General features: G+C 34.8%; 1 protein-coding gene across 2 annotated transcripts in view; it reads left to right on the top strand.

Annotated features, from left to right (window-relative positions):
* Positions 1–22,581, top strand: part of LOC126972534 (venom carboxylesterase-6) — a 48,479-nt gene that overhangs the window by 14,318 nt on the left and 11,580 nt on the right. For both annotated transcript variants that reach the window (XM_050819365.1, XM_050819366.1), the window contains exons 3-8: positions 1,743–1,981; positions 5,414–5,608; positions 10,590–10,785; positions 14,331–14,465; positions 15,299–15,434; positions 19,639–19,872. In XM_050819365.1, the coding sequence (XP_050675322.1) occupies positions 1,743–1,981; positions 5,414–5,608; positions 10,590–10,785; positions 14,331–14,465; positions 15,299–15,434; positions 19,639–19,872 (1,135 nt within the window). The remainder of the gene's footprint in view (positions 1–1,742; positions 1,982–5,413; positions 5,609–10,589; positions 10,786–14,330; positions 14,466–15,298; positions 15,435–19,638; positions 19,873–22,581) is intronic.

The raw sequence follows: 22,581 nt of genomic DNA, 5'->3' as shown, positions 1-22,581 counted from the left end.
ATGTCGATCTTCCTCAATCAGCTTACGCACAGCATCAACGTTTTCTTTGGTGACTGCAGTTTTTGGACGACCTTGACGGGGATCATCACTGAGCTTGACACGTGCACGTTGAAATTCAGCAAACCAGCGATAAATTGTAGTTTTGGATGGGGCTTCATCACCAAATGCAGAAATCATCCGGCCAACACACTGTTTTTGTGTTAAACCACTTCGAAAGTCATAATAAATCATCGCTCTAGAATTTTCTCAAGTCAATTCCATTTTCTCAACGACTAAACAAGTTTGAAAAGACCTTGTGACAAGACCGAGAATCTTTTTTTAAATAAATAAACGGTATTCGATTTTTAAATCATGGAGTTTTCAATTAAAAAGATTTTAATATGACAGGAACAGTGGAAATATTCCATTCCCGATACTTTTAGTGCAGTCCTCGTATTGTACCATAATTAATGAAAAAATATTCGTTTTTATTAAATTACTTCCGCTTTTTGCATATCAATCTTATATAAATAAAATAACCGTACCGATGATAAGTCCCACCATCTTTTTTTTGAGTCGTTAATGTATTATTTAAGCAATTTTTATAGCACACTTAGGCTTGTTAATTGACACACAGTTGACACACGACTAAGGAGAAAAGTGTGCTTACATTGTCTTTAAGCACACTTTTGCCGTTCCGTTATCAGACTGCGAGTGATATGTCCATATGTATAGAACGTCATTGCTAGTTACCGAAAAAGATTATGTCGTATTTGGTTGACTTATTTAATGTCAGTGAAGTAGGTATTTGGTCAACTATCCAGTTTGACGACGACGTGTACGCCACACGCAGAATTATCATGATACGATAATATGGTAATTATACACTCCGTAAACGATTTGTAATGTAACTATATATCATTTACGTCAGTTTCGTTTACGTAATTTTTTCGAATATGATATCAGGTTAATGAAAATGTATCAAAAATGAGCAGGTTGTTTAAATTTATCTGACACAACTTTAATTATCATGCTATTTAAGGACGCAATACCATATAGAATGTTATGTTTGGTAGGTACTATATGAATATTCATAACACTAAGTCCGTTGTTTTATGTTTACATTTGCTTTTATGTTACTTCTTACTGCAATTATTACCTGATTGCTTCAATTGTTATTAAATTATTAATACTTTCGTGAGACATTAATAACTTTATTTATTCAAGTCTCAGGGGTCATCCGTGTTGGCAACGACTAGTTTTGGAAAATTTAGGTGTCCTTCGTCACATAAAAAGAACACCTTTTTCATGACAATAAGGCACGAGATGAGCAGGTCGTTCAGCTGATGGTAATTGATACGCCATTCCTATTACAATGCAGTGCCGCCCAGGAATCTTGAAAGACCAAAAAATTCTGAGCGGTGCTCGTCATCTTGAAACATAAAATGTTAAGTCTAATTTGCCCAGTAATTCCACTAGCTACGTCGCCCTTCAGATCGAAAAACAGTAATGCTTACAGATAACTGCCTCAGGGCAGAAAAAGGTGCCGTTGTGGTCAATCCATAATCTAGCCGGCATCCTGTGCAATTATGTCTCCCATTGGTAAATACCCTTAGTCGCCTATTATGATACCCTTAGGCCTGGGACCTATTCTTTTTATGCCCAGGGGAAGCACAGGGCGACACAGATACCTTTTGATGAAGAAATATTTTTGTGACACGTGTATTATATAACTTACAACACGATAATATTTCTTCACACAGGTGACAGGAGCATGGAGAAGACTATCAAGTACAGTGAGCGAGTCTGTGGGACTGAAACATGCGTTGAGACGGCTCCAGAATGTTCCACAGCGAGCCGCAAGACTGGTGCACGCCCTGGTGGACCGCATGAGGGTCGGAGGTGGCCCCATAGTCACAACGAGCCTCGGATCACTTCGTGGAAGAAGAGTCGTCTCGAGGACAAGTGCTCAAATTCCATACTACAGCTTCAAAGGAATAAGGTACTGTTAGTGATACTAGGAGCACAATTCTATAGTATATAAATATAATATAAAATGTCAACAAATCTTTGAATTCCAAAGGTTAGTATTCCAAAAAGTCGTTCAAAATCCAAATACAAGTGCGTTCTACCAAGGGGCCGTCCATAAATTACGTGTGTTTTTTTTAATTTTCTGTTCATCTCACGTAATTTATGGACAATGTCAAATGACATACAACTGTACATAAAAGACACAAAAAAAACTACGTTTAAAAAAACCGACTTCAATAGCTGAAAAGTATAAAACAACTAATATAAAGATATAATTTAATACACGTCTTATGCAAATATTAAACCTTTAATATTAATAAAATACAATTATTTGTGTGTCAGCCAGCCTAAGTTAAAATAATATTATGTAATAGTTAAAAAAAAACTAAAAAAACACGCTAAAAAGCACAAAATTCTCTTTGGTATTCGAAAATAAATCGGTAATATAAGATAATGATTGAAATTTAAAATTAACATAATTACCTGCCTTATCGACGATAAATGAAAATTATACAAAATAAACAAAAAGCTTATTTTGCAAATTGAAAAAATTGAATAATTTTATGAAACTAATGTATTTTCATCGATCCTCGATAAATCTACGAAGTTTGAACGAAATCTGGCCGTTTAAGGGTGCTGTATCTGCCAACGACCTAGAGTGTCTGGGCGGAGCGAGACGTTGTGTGCCCCCGCGCTCCCGATGTATACATATTTCGCGGAGCTGGCCGCGCGGCCACGCTGCAATGTGTTACCCGGGCCATTGTCGCGTCGTGGGTCTAAATCGCGCAAAAAAATACACATACTCACCAATTTGAGCGGTGAAGTCGTATTATTAGATGACATAGGTTTAAATATAATACAGAGGACGACACAATAGTGTCATCCTAAATAATAAAGAAAACATATAATAGAGGAAATGATAATGACTATAGTGATAAAGGAAACGGATGTAAAGTGGGCCACGTGGTCGATTATATCCGGTATTAACAAAATGAAAGTTTTGCACATTAACGAGTATAATAATCTCCTAACATAAATCACCTATAGATAGATACAGTGTGAGGCTCCTTTGCACAGGATGCCGGCTAGTTTATGGGTACCACAACGGTGCCTATTTCTGCCGTGAAGCAGTAATGTGTTAACATTACTGTGTTTCGGTCTGAAGGGCGCCGTAGCTAGCTTAATTACTGAGCATATGAGACTTAACATTTTATGTCTCAAGGTCACGAGCAATTGTAGTGCCGCTCAGAATTTTTGGGTTTTCAAGAATCCGGAGTGGCACTGCATTGTAATGGGCAAAGCGTATCAATTAGGAAGGTACCATCACGTCGCACATCGTCTCGTGCCTTATTTTCATAAATAAAAAAAGATACGCTAGTAATTCCATGGACGTAAAACAGTTTTATTTTCGAACATTATAAATTGTGGGACAGTAGAAATCTCGATAAGATTACAATTATCAGTTAAATGAGATCATTAAAAATATGCTTACGTTTTGTAAAGTATAGACTATTTCGAACCCTAACGAAACTGTAGCAACTATAATAAAACTTAATAACAATGGCAAACAAAACAACGATAAAAAAAATTCACACGCATAAAAATATTCATCCAACAGATTTACAAACGGTACTGACGTCACTACAATGAAAGCTTGTCCCTCTGATAATTTGCGGTTATTGTATTTTTATCAGTGCGAGGCTTCTTTAAACGGGATGCCGACTTGGTGGGTACCACTATGGCGAATTTTTCTGTAATATGCAAGCATTATAGGGCTTTAACTAGTGAAATTACTGGGCTAAGAAATACTCAAGTATTATAGGCCGCCTTAGTGAAGTGATTTGGCAAATGAGACCTACCACTTAACGTCTTGGGTTCAATCAAGAATCCTCAGCGACGCTGCATCATAATGGGCACGGTGCATCAGTTACCTTCAGAAGCACGTCTTCTTCGTCTGGTAATTGTTGCTCATAAAAACAAACTTAAGCACGAACAACTCTGTTGTTAGTTAATTAATTTTAACTTTTTTTTATCTGTATTAAAGTACGGCCGTTCCCAATATTCAGTCTATCTCTTACTTGAGATAAAAATCGTAACTATCGTTGACTTTTCTGTCCCAATAAACTTATCGACGGTAGCTCACCTTATCCGTACACGCTGTCTGCCAATGGACAATGCTTACCAGCGATTAGAAGTTTGTAGGGAAATTGCAATTCACGCGTCCCAATATAAGGCGATGAGAATGACTTATCGGGTATATTGGAACAGCTTCAGATTATTGACAGCTAATTACTGATAGTAGAAGGTAGTAATTTAGCTCTATCTGTAGATTGTATATTGGTAACGGCCGTAACAGTACCATAAAATAGCACTTCTGAAAGGTTTATTCACGCGTAAAAAATAACTGCATGCATAAAAGTTGAAATGCGTAATTGGTACGTTCGCTGAGATATTGTTATTGCGTTTCGCTCAAATCATGTTTCGTAACTTTACGCTGGTAAAAGCGCCGACTCATTTATTTTTTAACGTTGCAAAAATTTGTGTATTGATGTATCGGTTTGACGTTTCAAGGTTTTATGGTTTAAAAATTAATCTTCGATATGGCGCAGAAATCAAAAAGAATTCTAAAGCAATTAGTTTTGAGAAAATTAAAACCTTTTCTGCCTTTTTAACAACGTGGACGGAGTATTAAGTAGTTATTTATTTGTTGCTTGTATTCTGTGGTATCCGAATTGGGCACTTTATTAATTTTATTTCACTAATACTGTTATATAAATAATAACTTAATATATTTATCTTTACACAATATTATGCCTTCCTTCATTTTGCTGTTGTAGTTAAGTGTCAAACTTAAACGTAAGAATAAGATGTAGGTAATGGATGTGATGGAAATATTTATAAAGGTTATAGTAATTTTAATCTAGGTGAAACGACATAAACTTTGTATATAGTTGGTTTCACGCACAAATTTTAATTTTATCAAAATTTATGTATGAAGCTATTATGTTTATTTAGTACGGGATTTGAACCTAGTCTCTGGAAAACTACGTCCCCTTCAACTACGTCTACGTACGATGATCAACGACTAAGATGCCGATGACAGGCGATCATACAAGTAACGATCATCACCGATAGTGGAAAGAAGGCATTTGGATTTCAAAGAGCAATATCTCAATGACTTAAATGCAATTATTGGGGTTGAGGAGGCTATCAGCTATAAAGTAGGTCCTGCAGATTGAGATATACCAAAATGAACGATCCATGCGTACTCAAACGGTTGGCTCAGTTGGAAAGAGCGCTCGGACGGAACCCGAGATCTTTATTTAAATTTTGGTTACCAATTTAATTTGTTAAATATTAAAATTTCTGTATTATTATAATGCTTCATATTATTCATGATCAGGTACGCACAGTCGCCGCGGGCTTCACTTCGTTTCCGTCCCCCCGCCCCGCTGGAGCCCTGGTCAGGCGTCCGGGACGCCCTGGAAGAAGGCGCCGTCTGTCCTCACCGGTTCATGCTCTTCGACACGTACAAAGGAGACGAGGACTGCCTCTTCCTCAACGTCTACACGCCAGCTCTACCAGATACACTTACTGGGTATGTAGTCGATTTGAACGTTTTCAACTGGTTTTGTATTTTGCAACGCATGAAACGCAGCAATAACATTTTATTTTTGCACAACTAATAGTTTATTATTTTATTCTTAATTATGGTTATTTTTTTATTAAGATTTGGGTATTGAAATATACTCAGGCTAATTCTAGGAACTATTGTGCCCCTCGCTTGCGCTAGCGCGCATGCCCTCAAGTTCCTGTACCTAAAAATAAGATTTGGAAATCGAGGCTACTATTTAGGGAACGTGTGCCCTTATTGTGACGAAGTTCATATTATATGAATGAATGAATGAATGAATGAAAACTTTATTAATAACAAACACAAACCACACAGAATAATACAACTAAAAAAGACTTAGAGGTAAAAAAATAATAATTAAAAACTTATACTTAGCATAAAAATATACAAATGATAAAAAAAAAATGAAACAAATGTATGCATAATATTATAGTGATTATCTTAATTTAAAAGTACTGTGTAGCAGTCATTGTTATCAAAAGGAACTGACTCAGCGTCATGCTGCATTGGAATAATACCAACACAGCGCTGATTTTCAGCAGCCCCCAGGTGACCCATTGAGTAACTATTAATGTTAAAAAATAAATTTAGTTTTATTAAAGGTTCCATCATATTATTTTTAAAGATGATAATTTGAAATTAGCTTCTACTTGTTCAGAATATTACATAAATATACATACATACATAAATATTAAAATAACAGCAATTTTAGAAATATTTGCAGAAACAAACTAAAACTTCGATCCCATTATGTATTATTAATAAGATAAATCTTATAATGTAGGACTTATGCACATAATTTGTAAGCAGATACTTAATAATTTAAATAGACGTAAGGATGAGATTTTTAACTTTTTTCTGGAAAGTTCCAACAGTCTTCAGATTGCGAAACGGTGGTGGTATATCATTCCAGCACTTGGTGGCACTGTACCTAAAACTTCCTCTAAAAGAGGCGGAATGATGGAGTGGGACTGACAGGACATTGAATGCGAACCTTGTTTCAAAATTTAACTGGCTGCGCTGACCTAGCCATTCCAATTTACTATATAAATATTTTGGCGTTTTTGTCTTAATAATACCAAAAAGAAGCGTGGCTAAATGAAGTCGTCTACGAGCATCCATATTTAAAATATTTGCTTCTTTGAGGTATGGAGAAATGTGTTGTCGGGCCGGTATGTCCCAGCAAAAACGAGCACATGCATTTTGTACTCTTTGTATTGACTTTCTTGTTCTGCCAAGCAGCCTCGGACCATACACTGTATCGGTATAGTTAAACTTGGATAGAACAAGAGCCTCACAAAGACGTATGCGCAATTCTGTGGTTATAAATGGTCTAATTTGGTACAAAACTTTTAATCTATAAAAACTGTTGGAAATGACTTTATTTATATGCTTCTCAAATCTTAAAGATTCATCCATTATCAACCCAAGATTGCGAACTTCTTGTACGCGTTCGATATCCTTATCATTAATGAGTAGTCTTACATTGAATTCATTAATTAACTCTAAGCCGTTACAATTGCCGAAGATCATAAATTTTGTTTTATTCGGGTTTAAAATCAGTGAGTTTTTTTCAGACCACATGAATATTTCATGAAGATCAGCATTTATAATATCTATTGCCTGTTGGGCTTCGTGTGGCGAAAAAGAAAAATATAGCTGTATATCATCAGCGTAGATTTGATAATTGCAGTGTTTAATTTTTTTAATTATGTCTGCAATATATATAATAAAAATAAGAGGCCCTAAAATAGAGCCCTGAGGAACTCCCCTCGTTATAGTGTCACGTTCTGGGCCTATGGGTATCCTCAAGGCCTATTACTATTAAGAGGCGTTGGATCCTCATAGGGTCAAGGCAGGGCACGTCCTCTACTTTAAGGCACCCCAACCTGATTCCGGGAATGGCCTTTCATTCCAGTAGGACGTGTTTGGGGTCTTCAGCGGCTTCACAGCAGAATCTGCGCCCCTGATTCACTGAGACCCATTCTGGCTATGGGCACCTAGCTTGCAATAGCCGGAGAGGAATCCCGTGAGGGCTCTCAGTTAATTATAGTTAAGTTATGAACTTTCCTCTCTTGCAACAGTAGGGAGACCTGCACTGATAGTTGATTCACAATGAAATCGTAAAATTTTGTCCATGTTCATCATTAGTAAAAAGTTGAAAAACTGTGTAACTGGTTTTGTTAATCCAAGCCACTAGTGTAAATATTACTTAATCAAGTTAGTAAACGATAACTTGCAATGAGCGATAATCTCCTGACACAGGCTATCTACCAGGAGAGTTTCATACGTGCTTTTAAATGACTTTGTACAAATAAATGAATTTTGAGTTGAATTTTTAAGTTTTTATCAATTATGCCTCAGAAAGTTTCAACTCGGAATTTTGTTTTGGAGTCTTTACCTTTACTGTATAACTGTGAAAAAAATATTGGTTCACATCAGTACTTAGGTAGTCAATTGGCCTTTAGGCTTATTAAAATGCTAAAATTTGCTAGAAAAGTGAACTAAAATTGGAATAACAAAAAAATTTGTAGGACCGATTGAAAACTTAGAACTTTTAGTATGAAAATTTCGACTTGATAGAAGACACAAGTTTGTTAAATTATTATTTTTCATCATCTTCTGTACCCATCGTCTTCTTTCTTAATTATTCGAGTCATGAGCGTGTCGGGGACGCGAACGTATAAGATTTCCCCCTACCAAAATTGCCCAACTTGGTTATAAAAAAAAACGAAATATATGGTTATAGGTACTCGGCATCAAGTTAAAAAAGTAGTAACTGGTAAACCCAACATTAAAATTAATAATGAACAAATAGAGAGGGTAACCGAGGTCCGAAATCTTGGCTTGCTCGTAGACGAAAACTTACGTTTCGAAAAACATATACTTCAGATTGTTCGTAGTTGCTTTTATAGACTGAAAGTACTAAACCGAATCAGAAACTCAATAAAAAAAGACCTACGTGTACTCCTCTGTGAATCTTTGATTCTTTCCAAATTTAATTATATGGATGCAGCCATAGGTCCACGCTTATTGGAGCGTACTAAACGTCTCATACAACGTGTTCAAAACGCTTGTGCAAGATATTGTTTCTCCATTCCGCGGCGAGACCACGTTACCCCTTATTTAAATAGAGAGTCATTATTAAAAATGGGGAGTCGTATGAAATTGCACTTTGCTACCTTACTATTCGGTATAATAAAGAACGAAATCCCTATTTATCTATTTAAAAAGTTAAAATGGAGAAGTGATGCTAACATTCCACATAAGACCCGCGCTTCGCACGATTCTTTAAATATACCCATCTTCCACACAACCGCATTTCGTGGTAGCTTTCGCTACGTAGCCACTAAGTGTTGGAATAACCTGCCCCCACCACTTCGAAATTTGCACTCAAAGGAATCTTTTAAGAATAACTACAAAAAGCTATTATTGCAAGAGCAAAAACTAAATTAAATACATCGACTGTAGTGAGGATGGGTATCATAATGGATATATTTTATCTATATAATATTAAATTACTCATGCATTTTTTATATATATTTTTATTATATACTTGTCTAGCTAGTGGGGATGTACGTAAATGCGTGTATACGCATCACTACTTGATATAAATATTTTCTTTTCAGATTTATAAATTTAATAAATTCTGAGCTTTGTTTATTAGATAGAGGATACGATAAATATTTAAATATTATAATTATTTGTTTCACTCATTACTGCCAAAATAGCTTTCACGGAAAAAAAAATATAGGAAGTTCATAATATCAGTGTTAGGAAAATACGTCCTAACGTTTGCTGAGAACTGTCCTTTTTGCGAATCGCGCTGCTGCCTGGTTTGTTATCATTCTACATAGTTAGTTTTAAAGCATTAATATCTCTTTCTTTATTGTTTTTTAAACATTTGTATTGTTATTTTTCTTTTCTTTATACAATGTTAATTGTCATATCTATTGTACTTGTAAAAAATTTGGTGGCAGTTTTTAGCAAATAAAAAATTTATTATTATTATTATTATTATTATTATTATTATTATTATTATTATTATTATTATTATTATTATTATTATTATTATTATTATTATTATTATTATTATTATTATTATTATTATTATTATTATTATTATTATTATTATTATTATTATTATTATTATTATTATTATTATTATTATTATTATTATTATTATTATTATTATTATTATTATTATTATTATTATTATTATTATTATTATTATTATTATTATTATTATTATTATTATTATTATTATTATTATTATTATTATTATTATTATTATTATTATTATTATTATTATTATTATTATTATTATTATTATTATTATTATTATTATTATTATTATTATTATTATTATTATTATTATTATTATTATTATTATTATTATTATTATTATTATTATTATTATTATTATTATTATTATTATTGTTATTATTGTTATTATTGTTATTATTGTTATTATTGTTATTATTATTATTATTATTATTATTATTATTGTTATTATTGTTATTATTGTTATTATTGTTATTATTATTATTATTATTATTATTATTATTATTATTATTATTATTATTATTATTATTATTATTATTATTATTATTATTATTATTATTATTATTATTATTATTATTATTATTATTATTAGTATTATTATTATTATTATTATTATTATTATTATTATTATTATTATTATTATTATTATTATTATTATTATTATTATTATTATTATTATTATTATTATTATTATTATTATAATTATAATTATTATTATTATTATTATTATTATTATTATTATTATTATTATTATTATTATTATTATTATTATTATTATTATTATTATTATTATTATTATAGAAGTTTTCACTTCAAAAAATTTGATATAATTTGGGTACAGAGATATCGACAGTCTTCACAACGCATCTTGTGTTTTCAGTTACAATCCGAAGTTAGCCGTGATGGTGTGGATACACGGCGGAGCTTTTACTGTTGGCTCCGGTAACGCCTTCCTCTACGGACCTGATCATCTTGTTGCGGCTGGAGTTGTGCTCGTCACATTGAACTACAGACTTGGAGCTTTGGGCTTCCTCAGCCTGGAGAACGAGGAAGTATCAGGGAACATGGGTCTGAAGGTATTATAATATATAACAAAATTGAATTAGGCTATATTTTGCCGAGAACCATAATTATCCAGATATTGTGATGATGTCGCCTTTTCGAGTCAACATCTCCTGAAGATGCCTCATGTAGAAACACGTATCTAATTGGTTATAGACAAAACTTAGTGGAATTAGTTTAGCTTGACGACCCATATAGCCCAGAGGTTAGTGAACCGGCCTGCTGATCTAGATGTCCCGGATTCGAATCCCGGTAGCAGACATTTATATGATAAATATGTGTTATTGTTTCCGATGGATGTTTATTTGTATTTATGTATGTTTTAGTATGTGTCGTATTAAATATATCGTTGTCTTGCAACCCATAGCACAGGCTGTCTAGTAGTTTGGGGCAAGATAATTTGTGTAAGTGTGCCAATATTATTATTTTTATTTATTTATTATTTACACTAAACTGTAAACGTTCACCTCAAATATGTAAAACGCAACGGGTCAGTTTTAATTGTGGCATGAAAATGTAGGGGCTTAAAGTTAAAATAAATTAAAGCATAATTTTCTGAGTCCTTTTTAATACACAGCTCTTAAAGGCTTCTTTACATAATTCATTCATTCTTCTTTCTTTCTACTTGAAAAAACCAATTTCATCCTCCAGATATATTTGAAAAAAAATTATCATGCGATATCCAATTATTAGTCTTAGGTACAAGTAGCATAAATTTTAATCAGTAAACTTAATTAATAAAAGAGTATAGTAAAAAAGTTATTTACCATGGGGCCCCCACATTGAAGGATTGGCGAATAGGCTTAGTTCTGCAGCATATGCGGTTAAGAAAATCTGACAGTTAACGGACATAGATACGGCGCGATAAGTGTATTTTAGTTATGTTCATAGTATTATCATTATGTCCTATATTATATTCTTATCTGCCCCATAATGCAGCCGATATTAATACCATCTTTGTGCTGCTGAAGAGGCTATTTATAACCTAGATCCTAAAGAATCATTAAGAGTAAGTGAATCAGTAAGAGTCATTGAATAATTTTAGAAATAAAATTTTGACTGTTGCTTCTCAATATATCTTATATCTTTAAACGAGCAATTCTTGTATGTATATATATAATCTGAATCTCGAAAATGGCTCCAACAAATTTCATAAAATTAAGTATACAGGGGATTTCGGGAGCGATAAATCGATCTAGCTAGGTTTCAATTAAAAAAAATGTGCTTTTATCTGTGTTTTAATGAGAAACAGCTGCAATAACATTAGAATACAAAGGTAAATTTCGCCAATATACACAAGACTAATAGCTCAGATGGGAAATTGGGTGATAAGGAAAGTAGAAGACCCCGGTTCGAATCCAGAAGTCCTATTAGTTGTTTTGTTCAAGTTTTGTACATTCTTAAAAATCCGAGCAAGGCTCGGTCGTCCGGATATTTCTAGATAATGTTCTAAATGTTCATAAGCACATTGAGGAATTTGCTAGAGACTGTGACAATCATAATGTTATCACGAGGAACAAACATAAACTTGTTATGCCTACTACTCGGTTAAATCGAGCTAATAATTCTTTTATTGGGCGATGTATATGCTTTTACAACATGATCCCAGAAATATACAAAACAAATGTATTACGAAATTTAAAAGAATTGTTAAAAAACGTTTGTGTGGGGAAGGTTACTATAGCATAAACGATTTTCTTGATACAAATGGGAATAAAGCGAACACCCTCAGGCTCTTTAATTATAAATGTTTATTGTACGATATTACATACATTGTTATCCATATTTTTATAAAAAAAAAGCGCGCTGAGTTTCTTGCACCCGTTCTTCTCAGGTCTGAGGCAGTCTTTTTTGAATGGGTGGTACAGGGTGATCCAAAAGTTCGTTAACATTTGAATCGGTTGCCGCGTCTAGCAGTGGCGGCGGAGGGGGGTGGAGGGGTTACGCATTGCAAGAGCGGCCAATGGAAATTTAGGACCAGGCGTCGTTCAGCGGTTGTCAACGTGCGTTTTGTGTACGCGAGTACTATCGAAACAACGATTCTGCGACCTTAGCTCAACGAAAGTTTTGCAATCATTACAAGACACGACACAAAAATCAAGCTCCATCAGGTGTGTGATTAAAAAATGGGTGCTCAAGTTTGAGAAGACGGGTGCAACAATGGATTTACCTCGATCTGGCCGACCTAGAGCGTTGAGGGACCCCGAAAACGTGGAGCGAGTAAAATCGTTTGTTCGTGACCAACCTGGACTTTCAACTCGAAAGCGGTCTGTTGTCCTTAACGTGCCAAGATAATGATGTATTAAACCGCATTCTCAAGAAAGATTTAAGTCTACATTCCTATAAAATCCAAATGGTGCAGGAATTAAGGCCTCAGGACCATGCCACTAGGTTGCAGTTTGCGAACGAAATGGTAGAGCGATTCACCAGTTTTACAAACATTTTTTTCTCAACGAGGCACACTTCCACCTAAATGGGCATGTTAATAGACAAAATTGTCGTTATTGGAGTGACACTATGTCATGGTGATCAAAAACCCCTGCATTCCAGCCAACCAACCCAGTAACTCTTGACGAATTAAAGGATCGTATTCGCACAGAAATCCAAAAAATCTAAACAGAAACATGTAAAGCTGTTATCGAAAATTTCCGCTCTAGATTGCAGCAATGCCAGAATAATGAAGAATTGCATATGGATGATGTGATTTTAAAAAAATAAATTCCCCTTTTGTTTACTATCGAAAACAATAAACAATTTTGATTTACTGTAATTAGTTTTTTTTTAATCATCATTCCAATTACAAACGGACTTTTGGTCCACCTGTAGTTTTTGACCTTCAAAAAGTGATTGTGAATCCTATTTTGAATAAAAATCTTTAAATTTGAATAATAAAGAACAAAATCATTTTTTGTATCACTTAACGAATTCATGTACTTATACTAGCGTGTAAACCACCTGACATCCCCGATAATATGTGATCAATTTTGATTTGTCAATGTGTGATCTAGTCAGTTGTTTAATATTAAAAATAAATAAGGAGCTCATGTCAAGCGTAGCTGACTTTTTACGACTTCTCGATCAAAATCGGTTACAATCTTGCTGTATCTCAGTTTGTTCTTTTTTTATGACAATAAGAGACTATACGAGCAGGACATTCCGTTGATGGTAACTGATATGCCTTGCCCTTTACAGTGCAGCTCAGGATTCTTGAAAATCCGGAAACTCTAAGCTATACTACAATTTCGCTCGTCACCTTGCGATATTAGATATTAAGTCACATTTTCGGCGCCCTTCACACCCAAACACAATATTGCTTACACATTGTGTTTTTTTGGACCTAACTGGAGAAGAGTTGCCCAAAACAGTGGAAAGAGTGGAAATCGTTGGAGGAGGCCTTTGCCAATCGCCACGCCGAACTAAGAGACATTTTATAATTTATAGCTGAAGATTATTTGTTTTTTCATATTTTAATTGTTTTTTTTTAGTTCGGAATAAAATGGCTGTATTATTATTATTATTATTAATATATTGTAAGTCTAACTCGTATAATATTTTCAAGGATCAAGTGATGGCTCTTAAATGGGTACGTGATAACATTGAGTTCTTCGGCGGAGATCCGGGCAGAGTGACGATCTTTGGTGAGTCAGCGGGCGCGGCCTCCGTGCATCTACACATGCTGTCTCCGGAGTCTCGGGTAAATTATTATAACAAGTAATGTAGGGCATGTCCACATAATATACCGGTTTGAATGTTGTATGTCGATTAAGATCTATCACAATGTCTGCTTTAAAGATTTTTATACCTACATAATATCATATCGTAGGTAAACAGAATTAAGTAATTATTACAGTAGTTTTTTTTTATGATAATAAGGGGCGAGATGAGTAGGACGTTCAGCTGATGGTAATTCATACGTCCTCCCCATTACAATGCAGTGCCACTCAGAATTCTTGAAAAACCCAACAATTCTGAGCGGCACTACAACTGCGCTCGCCACCTTGAGACAAGATTTTAAGTATCATTTACCCAGAAATTTCATTAGCTACGGCGCCCTTCAGACCGAAACACAGTAATGCTTATACATTACTGCTTCACGGCAGAAAAAGGGCCCGTTGTGGTACCCAGAATCTAGCCGGCAACCTGTGCACAGGAGCCTCTGGCAAATTCGCTGCTAAACTAGTAATATATTATATTAAGTTCAAAAGTTAATAATTGTTTTCAATAGTTAGAATTGTAGATAGAGATTCCTTTCTCAAAAATATGATATTTTATTTGTCTCTCAAATGCTTGAGACGGCACGTTATCGCGAACCCACTATACTCACCTTGATGAAGAACCTCCGAATGGTCCGAAACTAGTGGGTACCAACTCCTCAATCGTGAGTAAAAGCCGTTTTAGACAAATAATGTTTATAATGTCTCACGAAAGTTTTAATAATTTAAATATGATATAGTCATGACAGACGACGACGGTAGAGCTATTCCATTGTATAATAAATTCCATTAAATTAAAAGAAATATTATTCAGGGGCTGTTCCACAAAGCGATCGCACAGAGCGGGGTAGCGCTGTCCCCCTGGGCGCTAGCAAAGGATCCTCTCGCGCGAGCCTTCGAGCTTGGTCGCGAACTTGGCATAGACACGAACAGCACAGCGGAACTCCTTGGTAAGTATTTTTTTTTTGCACCCAGGCTAAGGAGAAAGGACTACCCTCCGGGATAACGATGTGAGCCCGATGGTGAATTCTCATGCATACCAACATAATTGGCTGCGTTGGTTATTTGGGATTTATAAGAACCTACGTGCCTACCAATTAAACACCACCAGCTAAGCCCTCAGCGAGACCTCTCTTGGGGAGAGAGAAGCGTAAGCGGAAAAAAAAGAATGCTTGGAGAGTTTCTTGCGCCGCTTCCTCTCTCTCAGAGCGCCATTTGTTTCCGAAGCGGTAGCACTATCTAGTGTATTAGAAATGACATCAATGCCTTTTATGCCTTTTGCGAAGCGGCAATCCCTTGGGAGCATCCTCTGGAATAGGGAGTATCTGCTGGGATAGAGATATAATATAATAAAACAACAGCAATTTTAAAATATAATAAATAGGTGTGGATGTGGATATGACCTTGGGTATCTTGACTACAATATATTATTTTCCTTTTTAAGTCACTGGCGGAATAGAAAGACCATTTGACTCTCATGGAGCTTCAGGTGCGATCCTCGCCTGCCACGTACTAATGTGATTTCAGTTTTCGAAGTCATATGGTCGTTTATTCGATGCTTTATAGGGTTGGCAACGCTCTTGAGAGTCTCTTGTGTTATAAGAGTTTACGGGCTGCTGTGGTCACATACAATCGGGTGACCCGTTTGTGCTCCTCTTATATAAAAATATTTATTTCGTAGCCCTAAATATATCTCTATACCTATAAAACTCTTCATTATACGGGTAATAATACTTCATGATATTGTATACTTTACTAAATATATTTATACACATTTTTATCTGTAAATATTTTAAATAAAATAATAAATATTCATTATTCCATCCGATTTTTGTATTTATTTACATAATTTTTCTCAGATTTTAATCCATAATCCAATTTCTCATGTGCCGCAAGCTTTAAAAATCATTTAAAGCTTATCCGTATCTTATATACGAACTTATTGAAAACGGTAAAACATTACCACCGAAATACACCTAAATTTTTTCTTATATAATAATGTTATTTTTAATATTTTTTAATTTTCCATTTTTAATTTATACTTTTTAATTCTATCTAATTAATTAAGTAATGTTATATACCCTTTTTAATGCAAAATTGGCTATGGATGGTATAATCTGTCTATGTTTTTATTTTATTTATTTATATAATTACTAGAGAATCCCTTCGATCTAAAGCAAGAAAACTCAAACCCGGCTTCTAGAAGGTGTGTGAATACGTAATCGGTGAAAAAGTATTTTTTGTCACTGTCTTCAATACTGTCCATAAAAGAGAACAATATACTTCATGCTGGTTGACCTATTGGTTGATTATTTACATTTCTGTATAACCTTCTCGAATAAAATACCTACTTTAATCGTAATTCGAAACTGAAGATGGCGGATGCACGGAACATACAAAGCAAAGTTCCAAATTCGTACTGAAAAAAAAAGTTCAAGTGCAACTCAATGTTCAATATAACAATATCCGGAAGACCGCGCCTTGCTCGGCTTTTTAAATGTACAAATCTTGAACAAAAAAAAACTAATAGGACGTCTGGATTCGAACCGGTGTCTTCTGCTTTCCGGATCACTCAATGTCCCAACTGAGCTATTATAGTATTGTATATAATGGTGAAATTTACCTTTGTATTCTAATATTATTGTAGCTGTTTCTAATTAAAACACGGATGAAACTTTTTTTTAAATTGAAACCTAGCTAGATCCATTTATCGTCCCCGAAATCCCCTGTATACTAAAAATCGTTGGAGCAGATTATATATATATATACAATACAAGAATTGCTCGTATAAAGATATAAGATATTCAGTCTCAAAATGTTATACAAGGAATATAAAAATTATATAACATTTAAAAGTAATAATTTAAAACGCAAAAGAGTTAAAGTTATTATCATAAAATTAAAGAATCCATAAGACGGCCTCTTACGTAAGAATTTTGATTAACACATTGAGAATGCGTTTACCGAACCTTGTGTGGAGGTCTAGCATTATTGCATTTGTACATAAATGTGCTGTATTTTATTTAATTATGGCAGGCGTTAGTAAAGCCAGTGTCGCAATTCGGCGTGAGACGGTTTTTAGGTACTGAGAAATATTTTACGTAACTCTAAATATTACTTCTGCTAGCCGTAGAAAAGTCTAATAAAACTGAGGGGCGTCAATCACGCTTTAAATGTGAAGACACTTTTTAACACGCATGGTGTGCTTAACAGCACAATTGATTTTTTTTAATGGATAAGGGATGAGACGAGCAGGACGTTCAGATGGTAATTTATACGCAGTGCCCATTACAATTCAGTGCCGCTCAGGATTATTGAGCGCCACTACAACTGCGCGCGTAAACTTAAGACATAATATGTTAAGTCTCATTTGCCCAGTAATTTCACTAGCTCCGGCGCCCTTCAGACCGAAACACAGTAATGCTAACACATTACTGATTCACGGTAGAAATAGGCGCCGTTGTGGTGTCCATAATCTAGCCGGGATCCGGTGCAAAGGAGCCTCTCGCTGGTAAAATTACATGTAAAAACCATAGTCAGTACAATTTTTGATCTATCAATGTGTAGTTTAATATTCAAAATACGTGCAAAATACTATGGAGCTAATGCCAAGCGTAGCTGACTTTTGACGAATTCTCGCTCAAATTCGGTTACAGTAACACTAGATTCGCTTTCCTTTTTCTATCTTGCTGTATATTAGAGACTAGCTGACCCGGCAAACGTTGTTTTGCCATATAAAGTATAATTCACGCGATAGTTTTATAAGTAATAAAATATTGCCTATATTATAGCCTGTACATCATTTTGTTCTATTGTCAATAGTTTTTGCAGCGCACGCAAAAATAGGTTTTCGATTTTACACCTTGTGTTACAAAATAGCAATTTTATTACGGATCCCTAATTTTGAAAAAATAAACATAGCCTATAGCCTTCCTCGATAAATGGACTACCCAACACTGAAAGAATCATTCAAATCGGACCAGTAGTACCAGAGATTAGCGCGTTCAAACAAACACACAAACAAACAAACAAACACTGCAGCTTTATAATATTATTATTATATTAGTATATTAGTATAGATGTTTTTCTCTCTCGCATGCTACTTTGTCTATAAGCTTATATATTGTAAGTAAAAAGACATATCTTGTGTTCAAGCAGTTAAAGTGGAGCGTCTATGCTTTGCGAGAAACTAGATTAAATGATGAAAAAGTCGTAAAATAATAATTCGACCCAAAGCTGCAGGATGAACGATAAAATATTTTTTGTTTGCGTCCACAAAGGACACGATTAGTGCCATAAATGACTAAGTTAAGTAAAACAGGATCATGGAACGTTTTGATTTAAGCCACGTTCAGATGACAAGCGCTCAACGCGCGCTTACATCTACATACATTTTATTCATGCCGTACATATGCTAAATGTTTAATTACGAGATTAACGCGCGTTTTAAACAAGCGCGCGTTAATCTCGTAATTTTTATGTTAAATTAGGGGCACTAACTTCAAAATGTTGGTAAGAAAATTAATTTTTTATTTCCTTACCTTGTTTAAAAGTATATTACGCATGTTTGAAGCCGGTAGTTTTGTATCGTATATCATAACTAGCTTTTACTCGCAACTTTGTCCGCGTGGAATAGTTACTTTGGGCAGAATATTTATTTTTGGGATACTTTGCCAATAATACACATACAAACTGGTCTTTTCGCTAGCAGCGCTCTTCTACTATACATAACACGAATATCCCTTGTCATTCTGGACAGTCTCTTAGTATCTCCCTGCGAACTTTTATCTCCTATTTCATCCCCATGTAGGTTAAAGTTTCAAAAACGCTCGAACAAATACTTATAAATTATTTCTTATCAAGTGCCTAAATACAAAGTTTTATGGTGTCATCTTCGATAATGACGAACTACCATACATACTTCCATGATCCATCCCTTTCTCAAACTCTCCTTTTATTTAGTAGCCTATGTCTTTTTCCAAGCTCTAGTCTATCTCTGTACAAAATCGGTTCAGTGGGCTAGGCGTGAAAGCGTAACAAACAAACTTACATTCACATTATAATATAGGGATAAACACAGATGCATTAGATAGCGGGTTTCTGTTCAACATAGGAATACTTAATATTGTTATTAACAATTGTGATTAATTTTAGGTTACTTGAGAGCCACACCGAGCGAGCTTTTAGTCAAAGCAGGAGTGCGGATCTCAGGGGTTTCCGGCAAGACAGCAGATTTGCACAGCACGGTGGCCCTTCCCTTCTTGCCGGTAGTGGAGCCAGACATACCGGGGGCGTTCCTCACTAAGACTCCCAAAGACTCTCTTCCTGGAGCTGATGTGCCGTTCCTCACTGGATATAATGCACAAGAAGGCATCATTCTTTTTAGACGTGAGTATTATTTTCTCCTTCTTAGTCATAAACTCTTAACAAAGTGGTTGTTTTTTTTTAATGACAATGGGACGAGACGAGCAGGACGTTCAGCTGATGGTACCATGCTGTGCCCATTACAATGCAGTGCCCAGAAGCAACAGCCGAGGATAACTGGCGTAGAATCGTTCGTCGTTCGACGTGACCACGACTGCTCTGTCAGTAATCAGACGAAGAAGAATGAGATATAAGATGTTATCTCTTATTTGCCCAGTAATTTCACTAGCTACGGCGCCCTTCAGACCGAAACTAATGTTTCACGGCAGACAAAGACGCCGTTGTGGTACCCATAATCCAGCCGGCATCCTGTGCAAAGGAGCCTCTCACTGGTACATGCCCTTAGTTAGTTAAAGCTGTATTTATTTGAAAATTTATTTAAGTAGGCGTTATTTTGCGGAAATCCATAATTATTCAAATGTTTTGAGTTTTCTTGAGTGTTAATTCCGCCAATATTCGTCTTCAAACAATTCGACACGTGTTTCGCCTCCTCTTCCACACAAGAAAACCCTTAACTATATTAAGATTAAATGTACTCTATGTCCTTTTCTGTATCTATACTAATAAATTGAGAGTACGGTTTTTTCCTTTGATTATACTGCGAAAACTACTGAACCGATCGGAAAAATACTACGGTACCTATACATAGATGCAGCGTGTTTCGCAGGTTTTAAGTATATACTCTATGGTGATAACTTATCCGGAACCTGTGTTTTTTTTACTTAGTATTAATACCTATATATTTGCAATAAAAATGATTTGGTCAGTGACACTTCATTACATATGACAATTCATACAATGGTCGCGGGGTACTTAATTTATATGGCAAATCATTTGCCGGGTCAGCACTTATGCCTAGGTACATATATCACAACATATGTATAAAATTTCAAATGTACAAGTGTGTAAAGAAACAATATCACATTTCTAATTATAATATTACTGCCTTACTAATAAACGCAGGGTACCTACTTATAACAAAAAACCAATAATTGTACACTAAAATTTAGTCAGTTTGTCTTTTTGTTCCGCCTATCCGAGATGGCTATACCGACTTCAATTGGATTTAGACAGGCAGATAGGTCATAAGGTAATAAAATGATGGCACTTATAAATTAAATTTAAAAAAGTAGGCTTTTGTACTATTTAAAACTCGTTTTCCTTAAAATTAAAATTGTTGATGAAATCAATCCGGGTGACCGGTACCATAGTAGATAATTAGATATCTAGCAGGTATAATCACCATTATCATCAGCCGAAAGACGACCACTGCTGGACAAAGGCCTCCCCCAAAGATTTCTACAACGATCGGTCCTGCGCCGCCCTCATCCAACGTATTCCGGCGATCTTGACCAGATCGTCGGTCCATCTTGTTGGGGGCCTACCTAAACTGCGTCTTCCAGTACGTGGTCGCCATTCGAGGACCATACTGCCCCAACGGCCATCTAGTAGGTATATTAAACATTAATTACATACAACATAGAACGATATTCTATACTTGGTCACAAGATGCATTCTAGCCTTTCACTTAGTGGTTTTCCCTTCACAAACTCAGGTACCTGTATATATTGAGTAACACTTAATAGTACAAAATAATGAATGAATCAACAAGAAGTAATAGTTACAACTTGTAGGTACATTAGAAATGATATGGAATGAAATTTCTTTATTTATTAAGATTCATTAAGTAAATATTTTTTACGAGAATAAATGATCTTTAAATCGAATTATGATGCCATGAGTTTAAGAGGAAGGAGGCTCAACGAGGCCTTTTTCCGAGAATAACGGGCAAGAAACTCAGCAAGTGTTATCCTCCCTTTACAGTTTTCATAGTTATCCAAATGTTTTGAATTTTCTTTAGTATTCATTCCTCTAATATTTGTCTTTTAAACACGTGTTTCGCCTCTACACGAGGCATCCCCAGGACATGTTGACTCGCTAAAATCTGGCGTTTGTGAATTGAGTCTCGTGCCATGGACATAATAATTATGGATTTCCGCAAAGTCCTTCAATAAAAAACGTTTTCATAGTATCCATACATTTTATCGTCTATATATTACTCAAATAAAACTGAAAACAATATTTTATGAACGATGCGGGACTCGAACCCGCGACTTCTCGCGTTCCGTGTGAGCGCTCGTTCCAACTGAGCCAACCGTTTGAGTTACGTATCGTTGTTTGTTGCATCACTTTTACATTTTACATATTATATTGTAATTGAAATGATTGTAAATCGATGTAAATGTAAATCTTGATATAAAAGAGTGGCAATGAGTTTCTTGCTACTTCTTCTCATTAGCTCAACCCTTTACGAAGTAGCGGTAGATAGATTTTTTTTTGACATTCATAAGTGTCATTTCCGTGACCTACGTGAATAAACTGATTTTGATTTTATTTGATTGATTTGTTGATAAAACCTTGTATGCTTTTGAGATGTTCTACTTAATGCGGGCTGCGTGTTTCAATAACTTTGGTGACATGTATACCTACACACAAAAGAGGGGAAAATATATATATAGGATTTAACAACTTAGTTATCAGAAAATCATTACCATGAATGCTACCAGTACGTTTTATGTTAAAATTCGCTTTAATGAAAGGGACCAGGCATTTATGTGTGTCAATGTAATTTTAAGAAGGTTGACAGAACGTATCTTAATTTAATGTTAGGCT

The sequence above is a fragment of the Leptidea sinapis genome, chromosome 26 (assembly GCF_905404315.1).
Source record: "Leptidea sinapis chromosome 26, ilLepSina1.1, whole genome shotgun sequence".
NCBI lineage: Eukaryota > Metazoa > Arthropoda > Insecta > Lepidoptera > Pieridae > Leptidea > Leptidea sinapis.
This window is presented reverse-complemented; position numbering and strand designations above follow the sequence as displayed.